This window comes from Polypterus senegalus, chromosome 9 (genome assembly GCF_016835505.1).
Source record: "Polypterus senegalus isolate Bchr_013 chromosome 9, ASM1683550v1, whole genome shotgun sequence".
NCBI classification, from domain to species: Eukaryota; Metazoa; Chordata; class Cladistia; order Polypteriformes; family Polypteridae; genus Polypterus; species Polypterus senegalus.
In genome coordinates, this window is record NC_053162.1 from 117519278 (window position 1) to 117538535 (window position 19258).

Below are 19258 nucleotides of genomic sequence, written 5' to 3' on the forward strand. Positions count from 1 at the left end.
CTCCTCTTTTAAGTCAGTGGGAAACTGATGTGTTATATTATTTAAAATTGGAAAAAATCAAATACTCAGTTAGAGGATCTGTACAGACTTTTTTCAAAACATGGCAGGATCTAATCAGTAATATTTTAAAATAAGTTTATAAAGCACAGAGAATTTATTAATTTAGGTATTTTTACAAGCCTTAAATTTTACACCGCTTGGCTTGCTCTCTCTCTCAAGGGTGGGGATCGATTTGTTCTTAGCATAACTCTTTTTTTTGTAAAAACTTGATTGCTATGTATTGATTGTAATAAAATTAATAAATAAAAATTAAAAAAAAAAAAAGATCCCAATATTAGACAGCGATCACTTGAAATATGTGGATTTTATTGGAGCATATGACCGAGATATCAACGAGGTGATAGAGAATCCGCGAGATAAATTGGACGTATTGGCACAGTTTACTAAAGGTTTACCTCACGAGATTGTTAAAAACTGTAAATACTTGTCACCGTTATCAAAAAGCCAGAGTGAAACTCTTAGGTCTTTATGGAAACCAGCTACCGAAAGCAGATGCATATATGAGAAAAGACAAAGGGCGGCCACAAATAAAGCCAAACGATGGAGAAGGTCAGAGCGATTATGCACACTTTCTTCGCGGATGTACAAACATTATGCCCGATTTACAAAGCGGACAACAATTTGAAAGTAATAATAACCTTCGTACTTAAGTCTACAAACTTCCTCAAGCTCTACAAGCACTGTGGCAATGCAAAGTTCAGAGTATTTAAAGTACGGAGAGCAGGCGAGCCCTTCACGCCGAATCGGTGAACTTTCTGGACGAACAGACAACATCAGCTTTAAATCCCGTGTACGGCTCAGCTATATAAAGCCATACCTTCAAGAAGGAAAAGGACAACACTGATCAAGAGACGTATCCTCTGAAAGGCGTCCTGAGAGAATACAGTTTTGCTACAAACTTTTCTGCTGCTGACGAAAAAATGGATACAGACACCTAGCTCAAGGCGGAGACGGCCGGACGTACAAGCGGTAAGCTCCGTCTTTTTTGCAATGAAAATCACGATCTTAATGAATGCAGTGCAAGTCAGACATTAACTTATGAAAGTAAAATTTACTTTTTGAAATTTAAAGGCTTATACTTTAAGTGCCTTAAACAAGGACATTTTAGTAAAGACTCTGAAGAAAAGATTAAATGCCAAATGTGCACTCAGTTATATCCAGTCATTCTGCATATGAATAAGGAAAAAACGCACCGACGATAAAGCCACACCTCCTACAAAGGAGAACGCTAAGTTGGAAGAGAAGAACATTTCTTCAGCCCAAATTTCTGTTGAGCCACTAGAGACTTGTACTGATACCGGGGCGGTAAAGAGTGTGTCTTAGCTGTGACTCCAGTTGAAGTTAAGTCTGAAACGAGTGAAAAATGTGTAGAAACATATGCTCTAATAGACTCTGGCAGCTCAGTTACATTTTGCACAGAAAGTTTGCAAGAGCAGTTAAATCTTTCTGGAAGAAAGTCTCACATCTACATCAGCACTGTAGAAAGAGACAAAGTAAATAGACAGAAATTAGTGAAGTGTACAGTCTTAATGGAATTACAAGTCTGAGGAATAGAAGAAAATACATTTTTTAATGTATCAGAAGTGTTCACACTGAACTCTGTACCAGTGAAAAGGGAGAACATCCCTATGCAAGAAGATGTCAAGAAATTGTCATATCTATAAGATGTCCATCAACCCCAGATAAATGCTGACCAATGCAATAATATTGTTATTACAATTCTATTATTAATATTGTTGTTGTTAAGTACAAATGCCTGTAAAGTCATGGAGCCATGGCAAATCACACATAGTGAAGATGAAAGACTTTATGCTGTGAAAACATTCCGTTGGTGGATTAAAAGGCTTAGACAAGGAAAAACTGCAAAGTTATTCAGTCAATCAGGTGACAATAATGAAGGTAGAACAAATGTTACTCCAACAATACAATATAGACTTTTCAGAGCGCAGTTGTGAGGAAAAGGAGGAAATGTCACAGGAGGACATTAAATTCATGCGCATAGCCTCAGATACTGAAAGGCTAGTAGATGGACACTATTGCATTAATCTGCCATTTAAAGATGAGACTGTTAAAGTGTCAAACAATCATTGTGTTGCAGAACAATGTGCTATTAGACTTAAAAGGAAACTTAAAAAGTATTCAACATTCCATGAGGATTAAAAAAATTTCATGAAAGACATTTTAGACAAAGGATATGCCATTAAGGTACCCACTGAACAGTTAACCTTTGAAAAAGAGAGTGTGGTATATTCCTCACCACAGAGTATATCATAGAGTGGTATTTGACTGTACAGCCACTTATCAAGGCTTTTCATTAAATGAACAGTTACTGAAATGACCTGATTTAACTAATACACTCATTGGAGTTCTTACAAGATTCAGAGAGGAACCAGTCACTCTCATGGCGGACATTAAATCAATGTTCTATCAAATGAAAGTTCCAGTAAAAGACATGGATCTTCTTCATTTCTTATGGTGGCCTGAAGGTAATCTAAACAATGAACTTGAGGAATACAAAATGACAGTGCATCTTTTTGGTGCAACTTCGTCACCGAGTTGTGCTTCGTATGCCTTAAGAAGAAGAGCAGAGGATGCAAGAGGCATGGCACCAGAGGAAGCAGTTAATACTGTACTGCATAACGTCTGTGTTGATGACTGTTTAAAGTCAGATGCTACAGAAGAACAAGCCATAAAATTGGCCAAAGATCTTCAAACCCTGTGCTTAAAGGGAGGATTTTATCTTACAAAATGGATAAGTAATAGCAGAGCAGTCTTGTTGTCAATCCCTGAAGAAGACAGGGCAATAGATCAAAAAGACTTGGACTTAAGCCATGATTTATTACCAGTTGAAAGAGCCTTAGGTGTTCAATGGTGCACACAGACTGACAGTTTCAAATTTCAGGTAACGCTGCAAGATAAGCCGGCTACAAGTCGTGGTATTTTAGTGCCATTCATACTGCCTGCTAAGCTTATTTTAAGAGAACTGTGTAAAGAGAAACATGTTTGGGATCAAGAAGTGGAAGTAAGGTATGTCCAGCAATGGAAAAAATGGATGGACGATTTACAGCTACTTGTGGATTACAATGTAGACAGGTGCATTAAACCGCCTGGATTTGGTCAAATAATGACCGGACAAATGCATCATTTTGGAGATGCTTCAGAAAACGGGTATTGTACTGTTTCCTACCTCCTTCTGACTAACAAAGAAAATGAGAGACATTGTTCATTTTTAATGGGGAAATCAAAAGTGGCACCACTAAAATCTGTCACTATACCAAGGCTGGAACTTACAGCAGCGGTGGTAGCAGTCAAAATGGACAAAATGTTAAAATAAGAACTAAAGATTCCCCTGCAAGAATCAATATTTTGGACTGACTGCACTACAGTACTAAAGTACATTGCAAATGAACGTGCACGCTACAAAACTTTTGTTGCCAACAGAATCACAGTGATAAGAGAGCACTCACAACCCTCACAATGGAGGTACGTCACATCTGCACAAAATCCTGCGGGTCAGGCATCAAGTGGTTTGACAATAGAAAGCTTCATTAAAAGTAAGACTTGGATACAAAGCCCAAACTTCCTGCTACAACCAGAGCATGAATGGCCTAAGAGACCGGATGGTGGACCTGTCTACTATCGACGATCCGGAAATCAAAAGGTGTGTAGTAAATTTTACGAATGTGGAAGACAAAACTGAACCAGTAAAAAGACTTGAAGAGTACTACTCAAAATGGTTCAATTTAAAGAAAGCAATAGATTGGTTCCTTAGTTTCAAAGAAGTGCTACTGCATCTGAAAGGAGAGAGGAAAGCAATTTAATATACTGTCAGTCAATCTAGACACAGCCCAGAGAAACAAAAGACAATAATCTCAGAACATATGAAGGAATATAATTCAACAATGAGGCAAAAGCCACTGTCTCTAAATGACTTTTCTAAAGCAGAAGACAAACTTATTCACTTCAGTCAACTACAAGCCTACCCAGAGAAGATTAAAGCCTTGCACAAAAATCAGCTTGTAAAGAAAGGTAAATTCAACAAGCTGGACCCAGTCCTGCAAGATGGAATTTTATGAGTTGGAGGACGACTCAGCAAATCAGCTATGGTCAGAAGAGGCAAAACACCATGCAATTTTTCAGAAGAATTCACATATTGCTACACTCATTATGCAACAAGTTCATAAAAAAATTGGACATTGTGGGCGTAATTACAAGATGCTACACCCTGTAACTCCTGGGTAAAGGGTCAAGTCATTAAGACAATGCCAGGTGCAAAAGGGGCAGTCAGAAGAGTTTGTGTGCAGACCAAGACCAGCACACTGGACAGTCCTGTGAACAAACTGTGCCTGCTCCAGGAAGCAGAAAATGATTGAAATGATTCATTTTTCTTTTTGCATGCTTAATTTTAAGTTTCTTAAGTTTAGTGTTTGTGTTTTTACAGTAGAATCTAAGTTTTAAGTTTCTAAAGTTTGCTTTAAGTTCTGAAAAGCAGTGAAGGCTCTTTGTAAGTAAAGTTAAAGTAACTGATTTCTGCCCTAGCATAAACAATTAGGGGCTGGATGTATAAGAGCCATTTTCCTAGTTCTATAAGATTCATGAATATTTTACTAGATGACAATGCATAATCTATGGGAGGTTCCTAAAACCCCTATAAGTAGAATTGTATTGGTATATTCTTGCCATTTCTAACAGCTTTGAGTAAACATTATTCTTCAGTTAGTGACAGCCTTGCCATGAGTAAGGTCTAGAGGCATACGGTTTTAAACCGTGTACGTGCCCGCGCCTACTGGCTTTTTGAGTGTGTAATATAAATTGTAAAACAGCACATATTTAAGTGTTGAACTGTACGCTTAAGGCATACAGAAGAAGAAATTAAGAACCTTTATGTATAAAAAGAAGAAGTAAAGAACCTTTAAGTACAGAAGTAACTAAAGTTTCTCAAGAAAAGCTAAGTTTAGAGAAGATATATTTTTTTCATTTTTTTTGCTTTTTATTCTACATGTGTAACTATTTTTTCTTTTATTCTTGTGTGGATTATTTGCCTTTAATTTTCACTAAATATTTTTAAAACAAACTTAGAGATTTATTTTGTCATGCGCTTTACCTGTGCTTGACTTCGCCTTGCGCTTTGGCGGCTATACTGGGTCCACTGCTTTTTTCATCTATATACTTTCGTTAGGTCAGATTATCTCAAGGCATAAAGTGAGCTACCACAGCTATGCTGATGACACACAACTGTATTTATCAATAGCACCTAATGACCCAGAATCTCATGTCTCACTGACACAATGTCTTACTTTTGTTTCTGAATGGAAGAGTAGTAATTTTCTCAAACTAAACAAGGAGAAATCGGAAATCATAGTGATTGGCAAAAATGGATATAATGAGGGTATTAGAAATAAACTTAATCCATTAGGCTTGAAAGTTAAGACAGAGGTAAAAAATTTAGGAGTAATTATTGACTCTGACCTAAATTTTAAATCACATATTAATCAGATTACTAGGAAAGCATTTTTTCACTTAAGAAATATAGTAAAAATTGGACCCTTTATAACATTGCAAGATGCTGAAAAATTAGTTCACGCTTTTGTCTTTAGTCGACTAGATTACTGCAATGCACTCCTCTCAGGACTACCTATACCTATAGACTTGAGAGAAATCAGACATGGAGACGCAGACACAAATAGGTGGTAATGTCCAAAACAAAAGTGGGTTTTATTTACCATTGCACCAAAACACAAAAGTAATGTCCCAAACAAAAACAGTGAATTTTATTTACAGTGAAGCTGTCAGTCCCAAAAATGAAAAAATAAAAACAAAAATGTATATACACAAAATTGTAGTCTTCCTTAAGAAAAAAAAACAAGCAGGAAGAATCTACACACAATGAAGACCAAAGAATCCACAAAAAATGTTTACAAGGAAAACAAAAAGTGTATATACAAGAAAGACAAAAAGTGCGCCACAAACCTGAAATCAATATAAATACCTCCACCAAAACAATACTTCAACCAGGAGATATAGATACTTCTATACAATGAGAAAATATATACAAGTAAAGCACTTAAGAATGAGCTATTCCACCACACCAAGACAAAAGACAACCCTTAGAGGCAGAAAGTGCCTCTTATACTCGGGGAACAAATCTTCAGCCAATCCTGCGACACTCTGCTCCCTTTCACCAGTTGCGACTGATGCAGATGATTTCTGCAAAGGTTCTCCTCTCAATCCTTGCAAGGTATGTATTAAATAGGTACATGTATAACAAAACATAATCACAAACAGAACTTTGCACGATACCTTGGAAGCTCTGCAGGCCCTGCTGTTTCGTTGAAGTACATGTTTGTGGCAGATTCATTGGCAGGATGACACCCCACCTGTTGCTACATCCAAACAGTGCCATTTATTGCCTTTACGCCTAAGGTAGCTGCATTGTTCTTATGTGTAAGTGGATGTTTCCCGTGTGGAGGGCTTCTGTTCCCTTTCTCCAATGTCTTTAAACATCTACATCTTTATTTGAAAACAGCAGTGTCAGATCAGGGGGAGCATGAATGTGACTGAGAGAATAAAACTGAATAAAAAAAAACTGCTAACCTTTACTAGTACCATAAATTTACAGCAGCTGTTACAGACTCAAATCAAATGTATGTTTTATTCTATAATAGTAACAACAAGAGCATCTCACTACTCAAAATAGTAATTCTAGGAAGCACACAGAATCGAACCTGCAACCTCTTGATTATGAGTCAGGAGTTCCAACTGCTGCACCACCCATGCAGTCATGTCAGCATCATATCCTAACACAATTTCTTTTCTTCAGTTATATTCTTGAATAAAAGCGCACTTGTTTTGTTATACTTGTACCTTTTGTGAAAGTGTTTATTTGATATTTGGACTTCAGTCTTGACACATTATACACTTCAAATCATCCATCCATCCATCCCTCAAAATTTTGTTATTGGTACTATAACATGAAAAAAATTCTGTTTTAGGTATTTGTTCAACATTTCTTGCTTTGCATTTCCTTTAATCCTACATTTACATAGATCGTTGTAGACACGGAACTTACATGAAATGCATGTATTCCTAATAACAATATATTATTTACCCAATACAACTCCAGGCACCTCACACCCAGATAAACAGTGTGACAAGTGTAGAAGGAGTAGCAGCCACTCAACTGACACAGACAGACGCAGGAGGCACTTATAAAAACACAGATTTTTTTAATTTTTTCTTCACCTCGTGGGAAACATCTTGCCCATTTCCCACAGGCACAACACAGTCCCACTAAGCACAATCATAGCATAATACTCTTTTTCTCTTATTTTCTTTCTTTTTTTTGTTGTCTTCCACTCCTCCTTGGCAAGCTTTATATCCCTCATCCAAACTTTGGCTCCCCAAGTACTGTCTGCTGGCTCCTTTTATATGTTACCCAAAAGTGCTCCAGGTGCTTGATGACCTACTTCCAGCAGCACTTCCAGTTGTGGTGGAAGGATCACCCATACGGCCTCAGGAGCAGCTGTAGCACTCCCTGGTGGCTACCCCAGATCCCAACGTGGCTGTAGACAACTCCATCTCCCATGAAGCCCTGTGGGAGACAGAGACACCACTTCAACCTATGGTGTCTGCTATCTAGCATCCCAGGGAAGGTAATGTTCTGGGCTTGAGGGATTCTAATGTTAAAAATATGATCGACCTTACAGAGGTCATCGAAAGACATTGGAAGGTTTCACACTCTGGGGGAACAGAACAGTCTTGGTGTAGAACCTGACCAGCATGTGTCCCTTCTCCCAAGCCCAGTCGTTACCACTTGGAGCAAATGCCGAATCTCCTGAATACGTGACTGTGCCTTCTGCTTGGTGAAGACGGAGGCTGCAGGAAGACAAGAGAGGAAGGGTATTATGCTCTGGTTAATCCCCTATCATTCCCTTTTAAAGGAGTGATTATCTTAAATGGGCATAAGGTATCGGCCCTAATAGATTCAGGCAGCAACATCTCCATTGTTGCTTGTGGCTTCGTGTTGCCACGACAATGGCTAAAACTTAAGACCAGTCTGACCTGCATTGATGGAGACACCATCCAGTACAGGTCTGCATCATACTTCAACAGTTATGAAGGATTGCTGAAAAAATTAACTGTAGTGGTTCTCCGAAACCCTGATTTCTGGTGATACTGGGGTGAGATTGGTCTAATAATAAAAGCGGTTTAACACTAGCCACTCTTAAACAGAATTTGGGTCTAGTAATGGACAGAGAAAATGCATTCCAAGCTACCTTCACACTGTGTACAGAGCCAGCTGAGAGAGGAGACATCATCATCAGGAGCTGCAGAAGCCAGGGATGAAACCACGCCCATTGAGGTCAGTGCAGATCCTCTCTTGCATCTGCATTTCCAGTTTAAGTAGAATCTGACTTCTTTAAAAAGGGAACAATGGAAAGACAATTCCTTTAAATTCGTAAAAAATGCAGTTGTTCTGGTTAATGAGTGTTCTGGTTAATGGCCACCACACTCAGCATCCTATCCTATCACATTGTCTTAAATAATGACCTTTTTTATCTGGTACCAGAGCACAAGGGGGAGGTACGGTCGCTGTTGTTAGTCCCACGGTCCTACCAGCAGCAGGTCTGTGAACTTGCACACACCCACCTACTGGGAGCCACCTAAACGCTGACAAAACCCTTGAGCAGATTAAGCTCCAATTCTACTGGCCGGGAATCAATGCAGAGGTTCGCCACTTTTGCAGGTCCTTCCCGGAGTGTCAACTGCACCACATTCCCAAAAGGGAACGTGCTTCTCTGGCTCCAATTCCCCTTATTGATGTCCGATTTGAACGTATCAGGAAGAAGAGAAAAATACATGAGTCCTAGTTGATTATGCTACACGATATCCCGAAGCTATCCCTTTGTGCACAGCAACTTCCAAAACTATCGCACAAGAATTAATAGACGTCATTGCATGAGTCTGCATCCCTAAGGAAGTCCTGATGGACCAGGGGATGCCCTTTACCTCAGGGATGCTCAGGGAAACAGCCAAGTTACTTAAGATAAAACATTTAAAGACCTTGGTGTATCATCCTCAAACCAATGGTCTAGTGGAGTGGTTCAACCAGACCCTCAATGAGATGCTACTCAAGGTGGTCATCGAAGATGGAAGGAACTGGGATCAGCTCCTTCCCATTGTCCTTTATGCATATCAATAAGTCCTATAAGCCTCTACAGAGTTTTCACAGTTTGAATTATTGTATGGGCGGCAACCCCGGGGCATATTGGATATTCTAAAGGACTGTTGGGAGAAGGAGGCACTCCCCTCCACAAATATACTGGAATGTATCACACAGTTACGTGATAGAGTCGTGAAAATTTGACCCATCCTAAAATCTCACATGGAAAAGGTACTAATAGCTCAGGTCCGGTATTATGACCGTGGCAAATCTCTGTGGGAGTTACGAACGAAAGATTGTGTCATGGTCCTTGTTCTTACCTTCCATTCTATATTACAAGGCCCATTGGCAAGGCCCTTATGAAGTTAATAAGACAAAGGGGCTTATTGATTATTTAGTGAAACAACCCAATCATCAATCATCAGCGACGGGAGCTCTTGGCAGTTATCCTGTTTGTCCCAGAGGTAGTGAGTAAGAAACCCAGACAGACCTCCTTGGACATCATGACAGAGCCCAAGGTGGTCATTGGAGAACACCCATATCGACTTCAAGGCAAAAAGAGTGGAAGTGGTACTGGAGATCAAGTACATGCAGGAGCTAGGGATGATAGAGGAGAATCATAGTCCCTGGTCCAGATGTCTTGGTCCCTAAGCCTGACGGGAGTTGGAGGTTTTGACTTCCGGTAGCTTAATCATGTCTCCCAATTCAATGAATATCCAATGACACAAGTGGATGATATCCTTGAGCGGCTAGGACAGGCTGAGTTCTTGACCACACTTGACATGACAAAAGGGTACTGGCAAGTTCCTTACTGTACTCCGCAAAGGCTAAGACTGCGTTTAGCAACCCTAGATTTTCTCTGGCAGTATTGTGTCCTTTCATTTGGGTTACATGGGGCACCTGCAACGTTCCAGCGTCTGGTGGATAAAGTGCTCCATCCTCATAACTCCTATAGTGCTGCCTACCTGGATGACATGGTCATCAATCCAGCACATGGAAGGAACACATACAGCAGTTCTAAGCAGTATTGCGGGCATTAGGTGAAACCGGTCTTTAAATTAATCCAAAGAAATGTTTCTTTGGGTTAAATGAAGCCAAATATTTAGGCTACCTGATAGCTCAGGGTACAGTGAGGCCACAGTGTTGCTAAGTAGATGCCATATTTAAATGGCCCCTTCCAAAGACCAACAGGCAAGTCCAAGCCTTTTTCTGGTTAGTGGGCTACTACCGCCTGTTTGTACCCTAATCTTCCAAATAAATGGCACCCTTGACTAATAAAGAAGATGGCCCTGAACAATGTGGTGTGTGATGTCAATGCAAAAATTGCATCTAGTGATTTAAAAGAGGCTCTTATGTTGGCACTGGTCTTGAAAGCTCCTTGCTTCTCTTTGCCTTTCATCCTCCAGATGGACGCTTCGGATACAGGTCTTGGTGTCGTGCTGAGTCAAAGCATCAACGGTGTCAAACAACCCATAATGTTCCTGAGCCAGAAACTGCTGCAACAGGAAACCAGGCATGCGACGGTGGAACAAGAGGCCTTGGCGATCAAATGGGTGATTACACAGCTCAGGTATTATCACTTAGGTTGTGAGTTCACCTTGGTTACAGAACATGCACCTTTACAGTGGATAGCCTTACAAAAGGAATTGAACCCCCCCCCATGTCATGAGGTGTTTTTTAGAACCACATCCGTTTTCGCTCGTTCATTGGCGGGGATCTCTCTAAACCAACTCCAATGCTCTTTCTCAGGTTTACGACCTCTCAGTCAGGAACGCCCGACCCAATGAGTCTAGACTGAGTTGGGGGGGTTGGGAGGAGCATGTCACACACGTGCGCATGGGAGGCAACTAAAGGGCTCAAAAGAGGGTAATTCCTTGCCGGACTAGGTGGTGGTAGAGTGCACTGATCTTTCCTCTTTTTCCTCTGCAGACCAACCATGGAAAATTCCGCCTGGGCCTGATGGCATTACTTCTGCTTCCTGTTCAGATGAACTTTCCCCTCTCCGGCTTTAAAACCGGCAAGTTTTTCTGTTACCTAAGTTCTGTTTTAGACTCATATTTTGCCCTTTTTTCAAACCAATTTTCAAGTATATGGGGTGGCTGCCCCCAACCTTTTTGTGGTGTCTTTTGCATCCTTTCACAGTGGATTTAAACAGATTGGGGTTTAGATAAAGGGTAGATGGATGAAGAGATAGATGGATAGAGGAATGATTTTTGATGTTTGATCGCTTGCACTTTTTGCAGATGGAAAGCAGTATTTTTAAGACTGACTTTTTTCCTATCTTTAGATTAACAGTTTTCTGGCAATATGAATCTGTTGCTGAATTAATCATTACCTCTGATTTACTGTGCACATTGATCTAGTCATTCATTTTGCCCATGCTCCAACATATTGTAGATATTCACTTCAGAGCAGACCTTGAACCTAAAGAGCTACTCATGAGTCAAAGTAACAAAACAAAAGGGATTTAATAATGAACTGTCTGTCTGACACCTCTGGATTTCTCCCTCTGTCTGTCAGTTGAATCCTTGTCTGACACTACCCCCTAACTCTTGGCTCAAAAGATGCTGTGCAAGTCACTGCTGAGTACTCCAGTTACCAAAGAAAAGTGTTCTGCTGCTATTGCATTTGTAAGTTGGGTGGACACGTAGCACTGTGGACAGTATATACACTGATCAACCTTAAAATTAAAGCCACTGACAGGTGAAGTAAATCAAATTGATTATCTCCTTACAATGACACCTGTCAAAGAGTGGGACATATTAGGCAGTAAGTGAACAGTCAGTTCTTGAAGGTGATGTGTTCAAAGCAAAAAAGGGGCAGGTATAAGGATTTCAGAAACTTTGCAAATGGCCAAATTGTGATGACTTGACTACAGGGTCAGAGCATCTCCAACAGGCAGGTCTTGTGGGATGTTACCAGTATGCTGAGATTATTACCTACCACAAGTGGTCCAAGGAAGGAAAACTAATGAACTGGCGACAGAGTCATGGATGCCTAAAGCTCATTGATGCAAATGGGAATCAAAGGCTAGCACGTCTGATCCAATCCCACAAAAGAGCTACTGTTGAGCAAATTGCTGAAAAACGTAATGCTAGCCAGGAAAGAAAAATGTCAGAAAAAAACAGTGCTTGCTGTGTCTTGAGCTGTGTAGTTTCACATTGGTCAGAGGGCCCATACTCACCCCTGTCCTTCAGTGAGCACCTACACCTGCTATTCACCTACAGTGAGCACATCAGTGTTAGAACTGGACCAATGAGCAATGGAAGAAAGTGGCCTCGTCTGATGAATCACATATTATTTTAGATCATATGGACAGTTGGGTGTGTGTGTGTTGTTTACCTAGTAAAGAGATGGTACTAGGGTGTACTATGGGAAGAAGTAAATCTGGTGGAAGCAGTGGGATGCTCAAGGTAATGATCTGATGGAAAACCTTGGGTCCTGGCATTCATGTGGATGTTACTTTGACATATACTTCCTACTTAAAGACTTATGCAAACCACATACACCCAATTTTATTTTATTTTACTCCCTGATGGCAGTGGCCTGTTTAATCGAGATAATGCACCCTGCCACACTGCAAAATTGTTCAGGAATGGTTTGAGGTACATGACAAGAGTTCACGGTGTAGGCCTGGCACTCATGTCTTGCTGCCAGATACCACAGGACACGTTCAGAGACTTTGTGGAATCCATGCCTTGATGGATCAGAGCTGTTTTGGTGACCTACACAATACTGGGCAGGTTGTTTTAATGTTGTGGCTGATCAGTGTGCAATCTGCCCTGAGTATTTCTGAATAATTCTAAATACAAAAACACGTTCTATAGAAATTGTTGCATTATCACTATTTCATATTTTAGTAGTTAGTCATTCTGAATGTCAGGCAGTAATTCTGCAGGTGGTACAGTTTGTTTTCTGGTAAGATAGCACAGGAATCTCACTGACTAGTTAACAGTGATGACTATGTAATATACTCTCAAAATCAGTAAGTTAGAAATTGGAGCATGCCTGGATAATTATTAATCAACATGTAAAATCCCTGTTTTTTGCAATGTGATGAATCTAAAAACCTGAAAAGGACATATGAACAAGATATACAGTACTCAACCAAAAATAGAATTAGATACCAAAATCAGAAATGACAAAATTGACCATGTCTTCTGCTTTTTATTAGAAAGTATTACATATAGGTATGAAAATTGTTTTAAATACTAAAAATGTAGCAGTACTTGTCCCTGCAAAGTCAAAAAATTTTAGATGATTCATTCATTCATTTTTACTCAACAAGGGGCTGCACAGGGCCAAACAGAACTAGTTACTGACAGACACATGAGATGCCCATGCACTGCAGGTCACATCTACAGGCCAATGCCAATGCCCTTTCAAGGTGTCACAACCTCCTAGCCAGGTGTGCCCGACCTGATAGGCCTGGGCTAAGGGGGCGGCCATGTCACACACATGTGCTTGGGAATCAAGCAAAGGGACCAGGAAATGCCTATCCCATGCCAGGCCAGGTGGCGATGGGGTGCACTAAGCCTCTCACTTTTCTCTCCACAGACCAACCACAAGAAATCCCTCCTGTCCCAACCCCAAGGATGTCATTGCCTGTTAATCACCTATAAAAACCCCTCATCCACCATACTTAAATAGTTCTGTTTTGGACTCTAACCAGTACACATTTTACGCTAATTTAAGCCTTTTGCAGCCAGGGAAACTATACGGTGGCTGCCCTTAACTTTTGTTGTGTGTCCACCTATTTCTTTCACAACACAAACCTATGCTATTTAAGGCTGATTTTGATAATCAGAATGTCAATAGTAAGGATTTGCCCAGATCCAAGAAATTAATTGACAAGCTCTGCATAAAAACACTGCTGCAATACCATCCATCCATCCATCCATTTTCTAACCTGCTGAATCCGAATAGGGTCACGGGGGTCTGCTGGAGCCAATCCCAGCCAACACAGGGCACAAGGCAGGAACCAATCCTGGGCAGGGTGCCAACCCACCGCAGGACACACACAAACACACCCACACACCAAGCACACACTAGGGCCGAGTTAGAATCCATAACATTATATATAGCATTCATTTACTTAAGTACTGTATATAGAACTGAAACAGCAAGTCTAATTAATAATTCTAAAATTTACATCTTTAACATCTTCTCTAAAGATATACAGGTGTCGGTCATAAAATTAGAATATCATGACAAAGTTGATTTATTTCAGTAATTCCATTTAAAAAGTGAAACTTGTATATTAGATTCATTCATTACACACAGACTGATGTATTTCAAATGTTTATTTCTTTTAATTTTGATGATATAACTGACAACTAATGAAAGTCCCAAATTCAGTATCTTGGAAAATTAGAACATCAATTAAGACCAATGCAAAAAAAGGATTTTTAGAAATGTTGGCCAACTGAAAGGCATGAACATGAAAAGTATGAGCATGTACAGCACTCAATATTTAGTTGGGGCTCCTTTGGCCTGGATTACTGCAGCAATGCGGCGTGACATGGAGTCGATCAGTCTGTGGCACTGCTCAGGTGTTATGAGAGCCCATGTTGCTCTGATAGTGGCCTTCAGCTCTTCAGAATTGCTGGGTCTGGTGTATTGCATCTTCCTCTTCATAATACCCCATAGATTTTCTATGGGGTTAAGGTCAGGCGAGTTTGCTGGCCAATCAAGAACAGGGATACCATGGTCCTTAAACCAGGTACTGGTAGTTTTGGCACTTTATGCAGGTGCCAGGTTGGAAAATGAAATCTGCATCTCTATAAAGTTCGTCAGCAGCAGGAAGCGTGAAGTGCTCTAAAACTTCCTGGTAGATGGCTGCGTTGACCTTGGACCTCAGAAAACACAATGGACCAACACCAGCAGATGACATGGCACCCCAAACCATCACTGACTGTGGAAACTTTACACTGGACCTCAAGCAACGTGGATTCTGTGCCTCTTCTCTCTTCCTTCAGACTCTGGGACCTTGATTTCCAAAGGAAATGCAAAATTTACTTTCATCAGAGAACATAACTTTGGACCACTCAGCAGCAGTTTTGTCTTTAGCCTAGGCGAGACGCTTCTGACGCTGTCTCTTGTTCAAGAGTGCCTTGACACAAGGAATGCGACAGCTGAAACCCATGTCTTGCATACGTTTGTGCGTGGTGGTTCTTGAAGCACTGACTCCAGCTGCAGTCCACTCTTTGTGAATCTCCCCCACAGTTTTGAATGGGTTTTGTTTCACAATCCTCTCCAGGGTGCGGTTATCCCTATTGCTTGTACACTTTTTTTCTACCACATCTTGTCCTTCCCTTCGCCTCTCTATTAATGTGCTTGGACACAGAGCTCTGTGAACAGCCAGCCTCTTTAGTAATGACTTTTTGTGTCTTGCCCTCCTTGTACAAGGTGTCAATGGTCATCTTTTGGACAACTGTCAAGTCAGCAGTCTTCCCCATGATTGTGTAGCCTACAGAACTAGACTGAGAGACCATTTAAAGGCTTTTGCAGGTGTTTTGAGTTAATTAGCTGATTTGAGTGTGGTACCAGATGTCTTCAATATTGAACCTTTTCACAATATTCTAATTTTCCGAGATACTGAATTTGGGACTTTCATTAGTTGTCAGTTATAATCATCAAAACTAAAAGAAATAAACATTTGAAATACATCAGTCTGTGTGTAATGAATGAATCTAATATACAAGTATTTCACAAGTTTTTGAATGGAATTACTGAAATAAATCAACTTTGTCATGATATTCTAAATTTTATGACCGGCACCTGTATATATACACCCATTGAATGCTACTATACCAATTAGATTTATATTGATGTAAATTGCAAACATACCCATAATTTAATAGTTTTGTCATGAGAACTGGTAAGAATCCTATTGTCATTGAAGCAGAAATGGCAGCAGCTGACGGCATCAGAATGACCTCTGAGGACTTTGAAAGGGATCTGCATATAAAAAGTAGAAAAGAAAAACAAATACATGATTAAATTACATGATATTACATGATTAAAATAGAAATTAAACTAGAAATGCAGCCAGGTATTATGCCTAAAATAAATAAATCATATATTAACTGACACATAATACTAAAGTGCTAATACAGTATATCTTTACGGCAGTATTATATGAGGGAAACCAAAAAGTATTAACTTTTGTTCAAATAGGTAATCTGTACAATTTTTATATGACAATAAATAAATAAATAAAAAAACAATGACATATGATGCTCTAGATAACACTACTTAGAAAAGCTTTTTTCTAAATACTAAAAAACAATCAAACAAATCAAGTTTGTTTCCTCACAGATACCTATCAATTTTCAGAGCTCATCAAGTTGCAGAGCCAGAATCAATTTGCAGTAGCATTGTGCTTTGTAACCTATTGTAGTCTATACTAATAAAAGGCAAAGCCTCATCACTAATTCTCCAACTTCCCATATAGGTAGAAGGCTGAAATTTGGCAGGCTCAATCCTTTCAGCTTACTTACAAAAGTTGGGCAGGTTTCATTTTGAAATTCTACACGTAATGGTCATAACTGGAACCTATTTTTCTCTATATACTGTAATGGACTTTAGCTCGATGGCCGTGGGGGGTGGAGCTGCGTGTCACATCATCACGCCTCCCACATAATCACGTGAACTGACTGTGACCACAGTACATAGAAAAGAAGGAAGAGCTCCCAAAGAGCGCTGAAAAAAACGCAGAATACTTTATTCGCGAGATACAAGTTTAATGAGAAGACACGAGGTATAAACAAGACTTTGGATCACTTTGTAACGGAGTTAAAATTGCTGTAGCGAGAAACTTTTAAGTGCCGGGTCTTAGCTAACATTAAATAAAGCCGTGGACATCGCAACATCACACAAGAGAGCAGCTCACATGAACTGACTGAACGCAGTACGAGTGATCACTTCCATGCATCAAACCTGTTCAAAAAACGCATTACACAATTGACAGGGTAGGAAAAGAATATGCTCCGAGCTGAGCTCCACAGCTAACGCGGTCTTGCGGAAGCAACTTCGTCACGCTGCCACCAAATACTCACATAAATATCTACAAGTTAATACACACGCTGTCTCTAGAGTTTCTCCACACTCAACGTAGTCCTCGCATCTCCTTTATACCCTCTGATCTCCCATTTCAATTCAGATGCCTCCAATTTCCAGTAAAGCTCTGCTGCGCGATGACAAATAATAAGTCTCAGGGACAGACCCTACAAAAAGGTTACCATTGATTTCAGGCAAGATTGCTTTTCTCCTGGACAACTATACGTTGCATTCTCAAGAGTGAGCTCGCGCAACTTCGTCATATTACAACCAGAGTGCTGAACTGACAACATGATATATAAAGAGAACTATAATAATTGTAATAAACGAACAATAAAACAGCGGAGAACCTGTGGATTAAATAAAAAGGCAGCTTCCTTGGCAAAGCAAGGAAAAAGGATGGCTTTATATGTTGTTCGTTTATAAAACAGCGGAGAAGCTGTGTAAAGGCAGCTTCACAAAAAAACAGCAGAGTGCCTTATATGAGTAGGCAGTCAGCTAAAGAAGGGAATCAATAAATATCTATAATCGTAATAAACGAACAAAAATAGTGTACAAGCCGCGGATTACATAAAGGAAATGGGTACCTGAACAGTAAAGTAAGTCTCGAATAGCTATACAATAACTATAACAATCATAATAAACAAACAATAAAACAGTACAGAACCGCGAAGCAAGGAGAAATGACGGCCTTATATGCCGTTCGTTTATAAAGCAGCGGAGAAGCTGTGTGAAGGCAGCTACACAAAAAAACAGCAGAGCGCCACACTCTGAATGTATTCCTCGCATCACCGTTATACCCTCTGATCTCTCATTTCAATTCAAATGCCTCAAATTTCCAGTAAGGCTCTGCTGCGCGATGACAAGTAATAAGTCTCAGGGACAGACCCTACAAAAGGTTGCCATTGATTTGAGGCAACATTGCTTTTCTCCTGGACAACTATACATTGCATGCTCAAAAGTAAGCTCAGTGCACAGCTTGGTCATATTACAACCGGAGTGCTGAACTGACAACGTGGTATACAAAGAGATCCTTAACAAATAGTTATTGGTATATTTTCCCTCAGTTTAAAAAGGTTTTCTTTTCTTCTTAATAAAAATTTAAAAGCAGTTCTTCGTCGCTGTGAAGTGTGGCGATTTTGATATATACTATATATATATGTAGATATATATATATGTATGTATGTCTATATATATATGTAGATATGTATATATATGTGGATATGTATATATATATGTATGTATATATGTAGATATGTATATATATGTAGATCTGTATATATATGTCTGTGTATATATATACATGTGTGTGTATGTGTATATATATGTTGATATGTGTATATATGTATATATATGTAGATGTGTATATGTATATATACTGTATATATAGATATGTGTAGATATGTGTATATGTAGATATGTTTATATGTATATGCATATATGTTTATATGTGTGTGTGTGTGTGTGTATGTATATTTTGCATTGACAATTGACAATTATTTACATTGACAATCATGTTACGTTATTTTTAAAATGTTTCCTTTTCTTTTTCATAACTTCTTTAACACACTACTTCTCCGCTGTGAAGCGTGGGCTTTTTGCTAGTTTTATAATAAAAAGGGACTAAAAGGCAAGAGCAAAAAGCAGTTCTTACAAATATTCTCTGTAAAAAATATACAGTACTTTATGAAGAACACCACTCAAAGAAATATTCAGAATAATGTATACTTAAAAGGAAAATAAGAAAGGTAGATGGTCTCCTTTTAAAATGGTGAAATCTTGCAAGAATGGTTTGCTTTTTGCTTCTTAACCTACTTGGAAATGGATATGATATTTTGCAATATGTGTGTAATCTCAAGTTAAGTGTAACTTGTTTGGCTTGATAAATGGATGTATTCGGTAGGTTTTAAAGCACTTAATCACAATACAGGGTGGTCCAGATCTAATTATGCAGATTCCAGTTCGGCGCGAAGA

The 19258-nt window shown here is 39.4% G+C and overlaps 1 protein-coding gene across 1 annotated transcript in view; it reads right to left on the minus strand.

Moving 5' to 3' along the window:
• The window catches only part of LOC120534977 (WD repeat-containing protein 88-like), a 107187-nt gene that overhangs the window by 67676 nt on the left and 20253 nt on the right, over nucleotides 1–19258 (minus strand). Inside the window, exon 2 of the mRNA XM_039762474.1 lies at nucleotides 16073–16183. Coding sequence (XP_039618408.1) covers nucleotides 16073–16183 — 111 coding nt within the window. The remainder of the gene's footprint in view (nucleotides 1–16072; nucleotides 16184–19258) is intronic.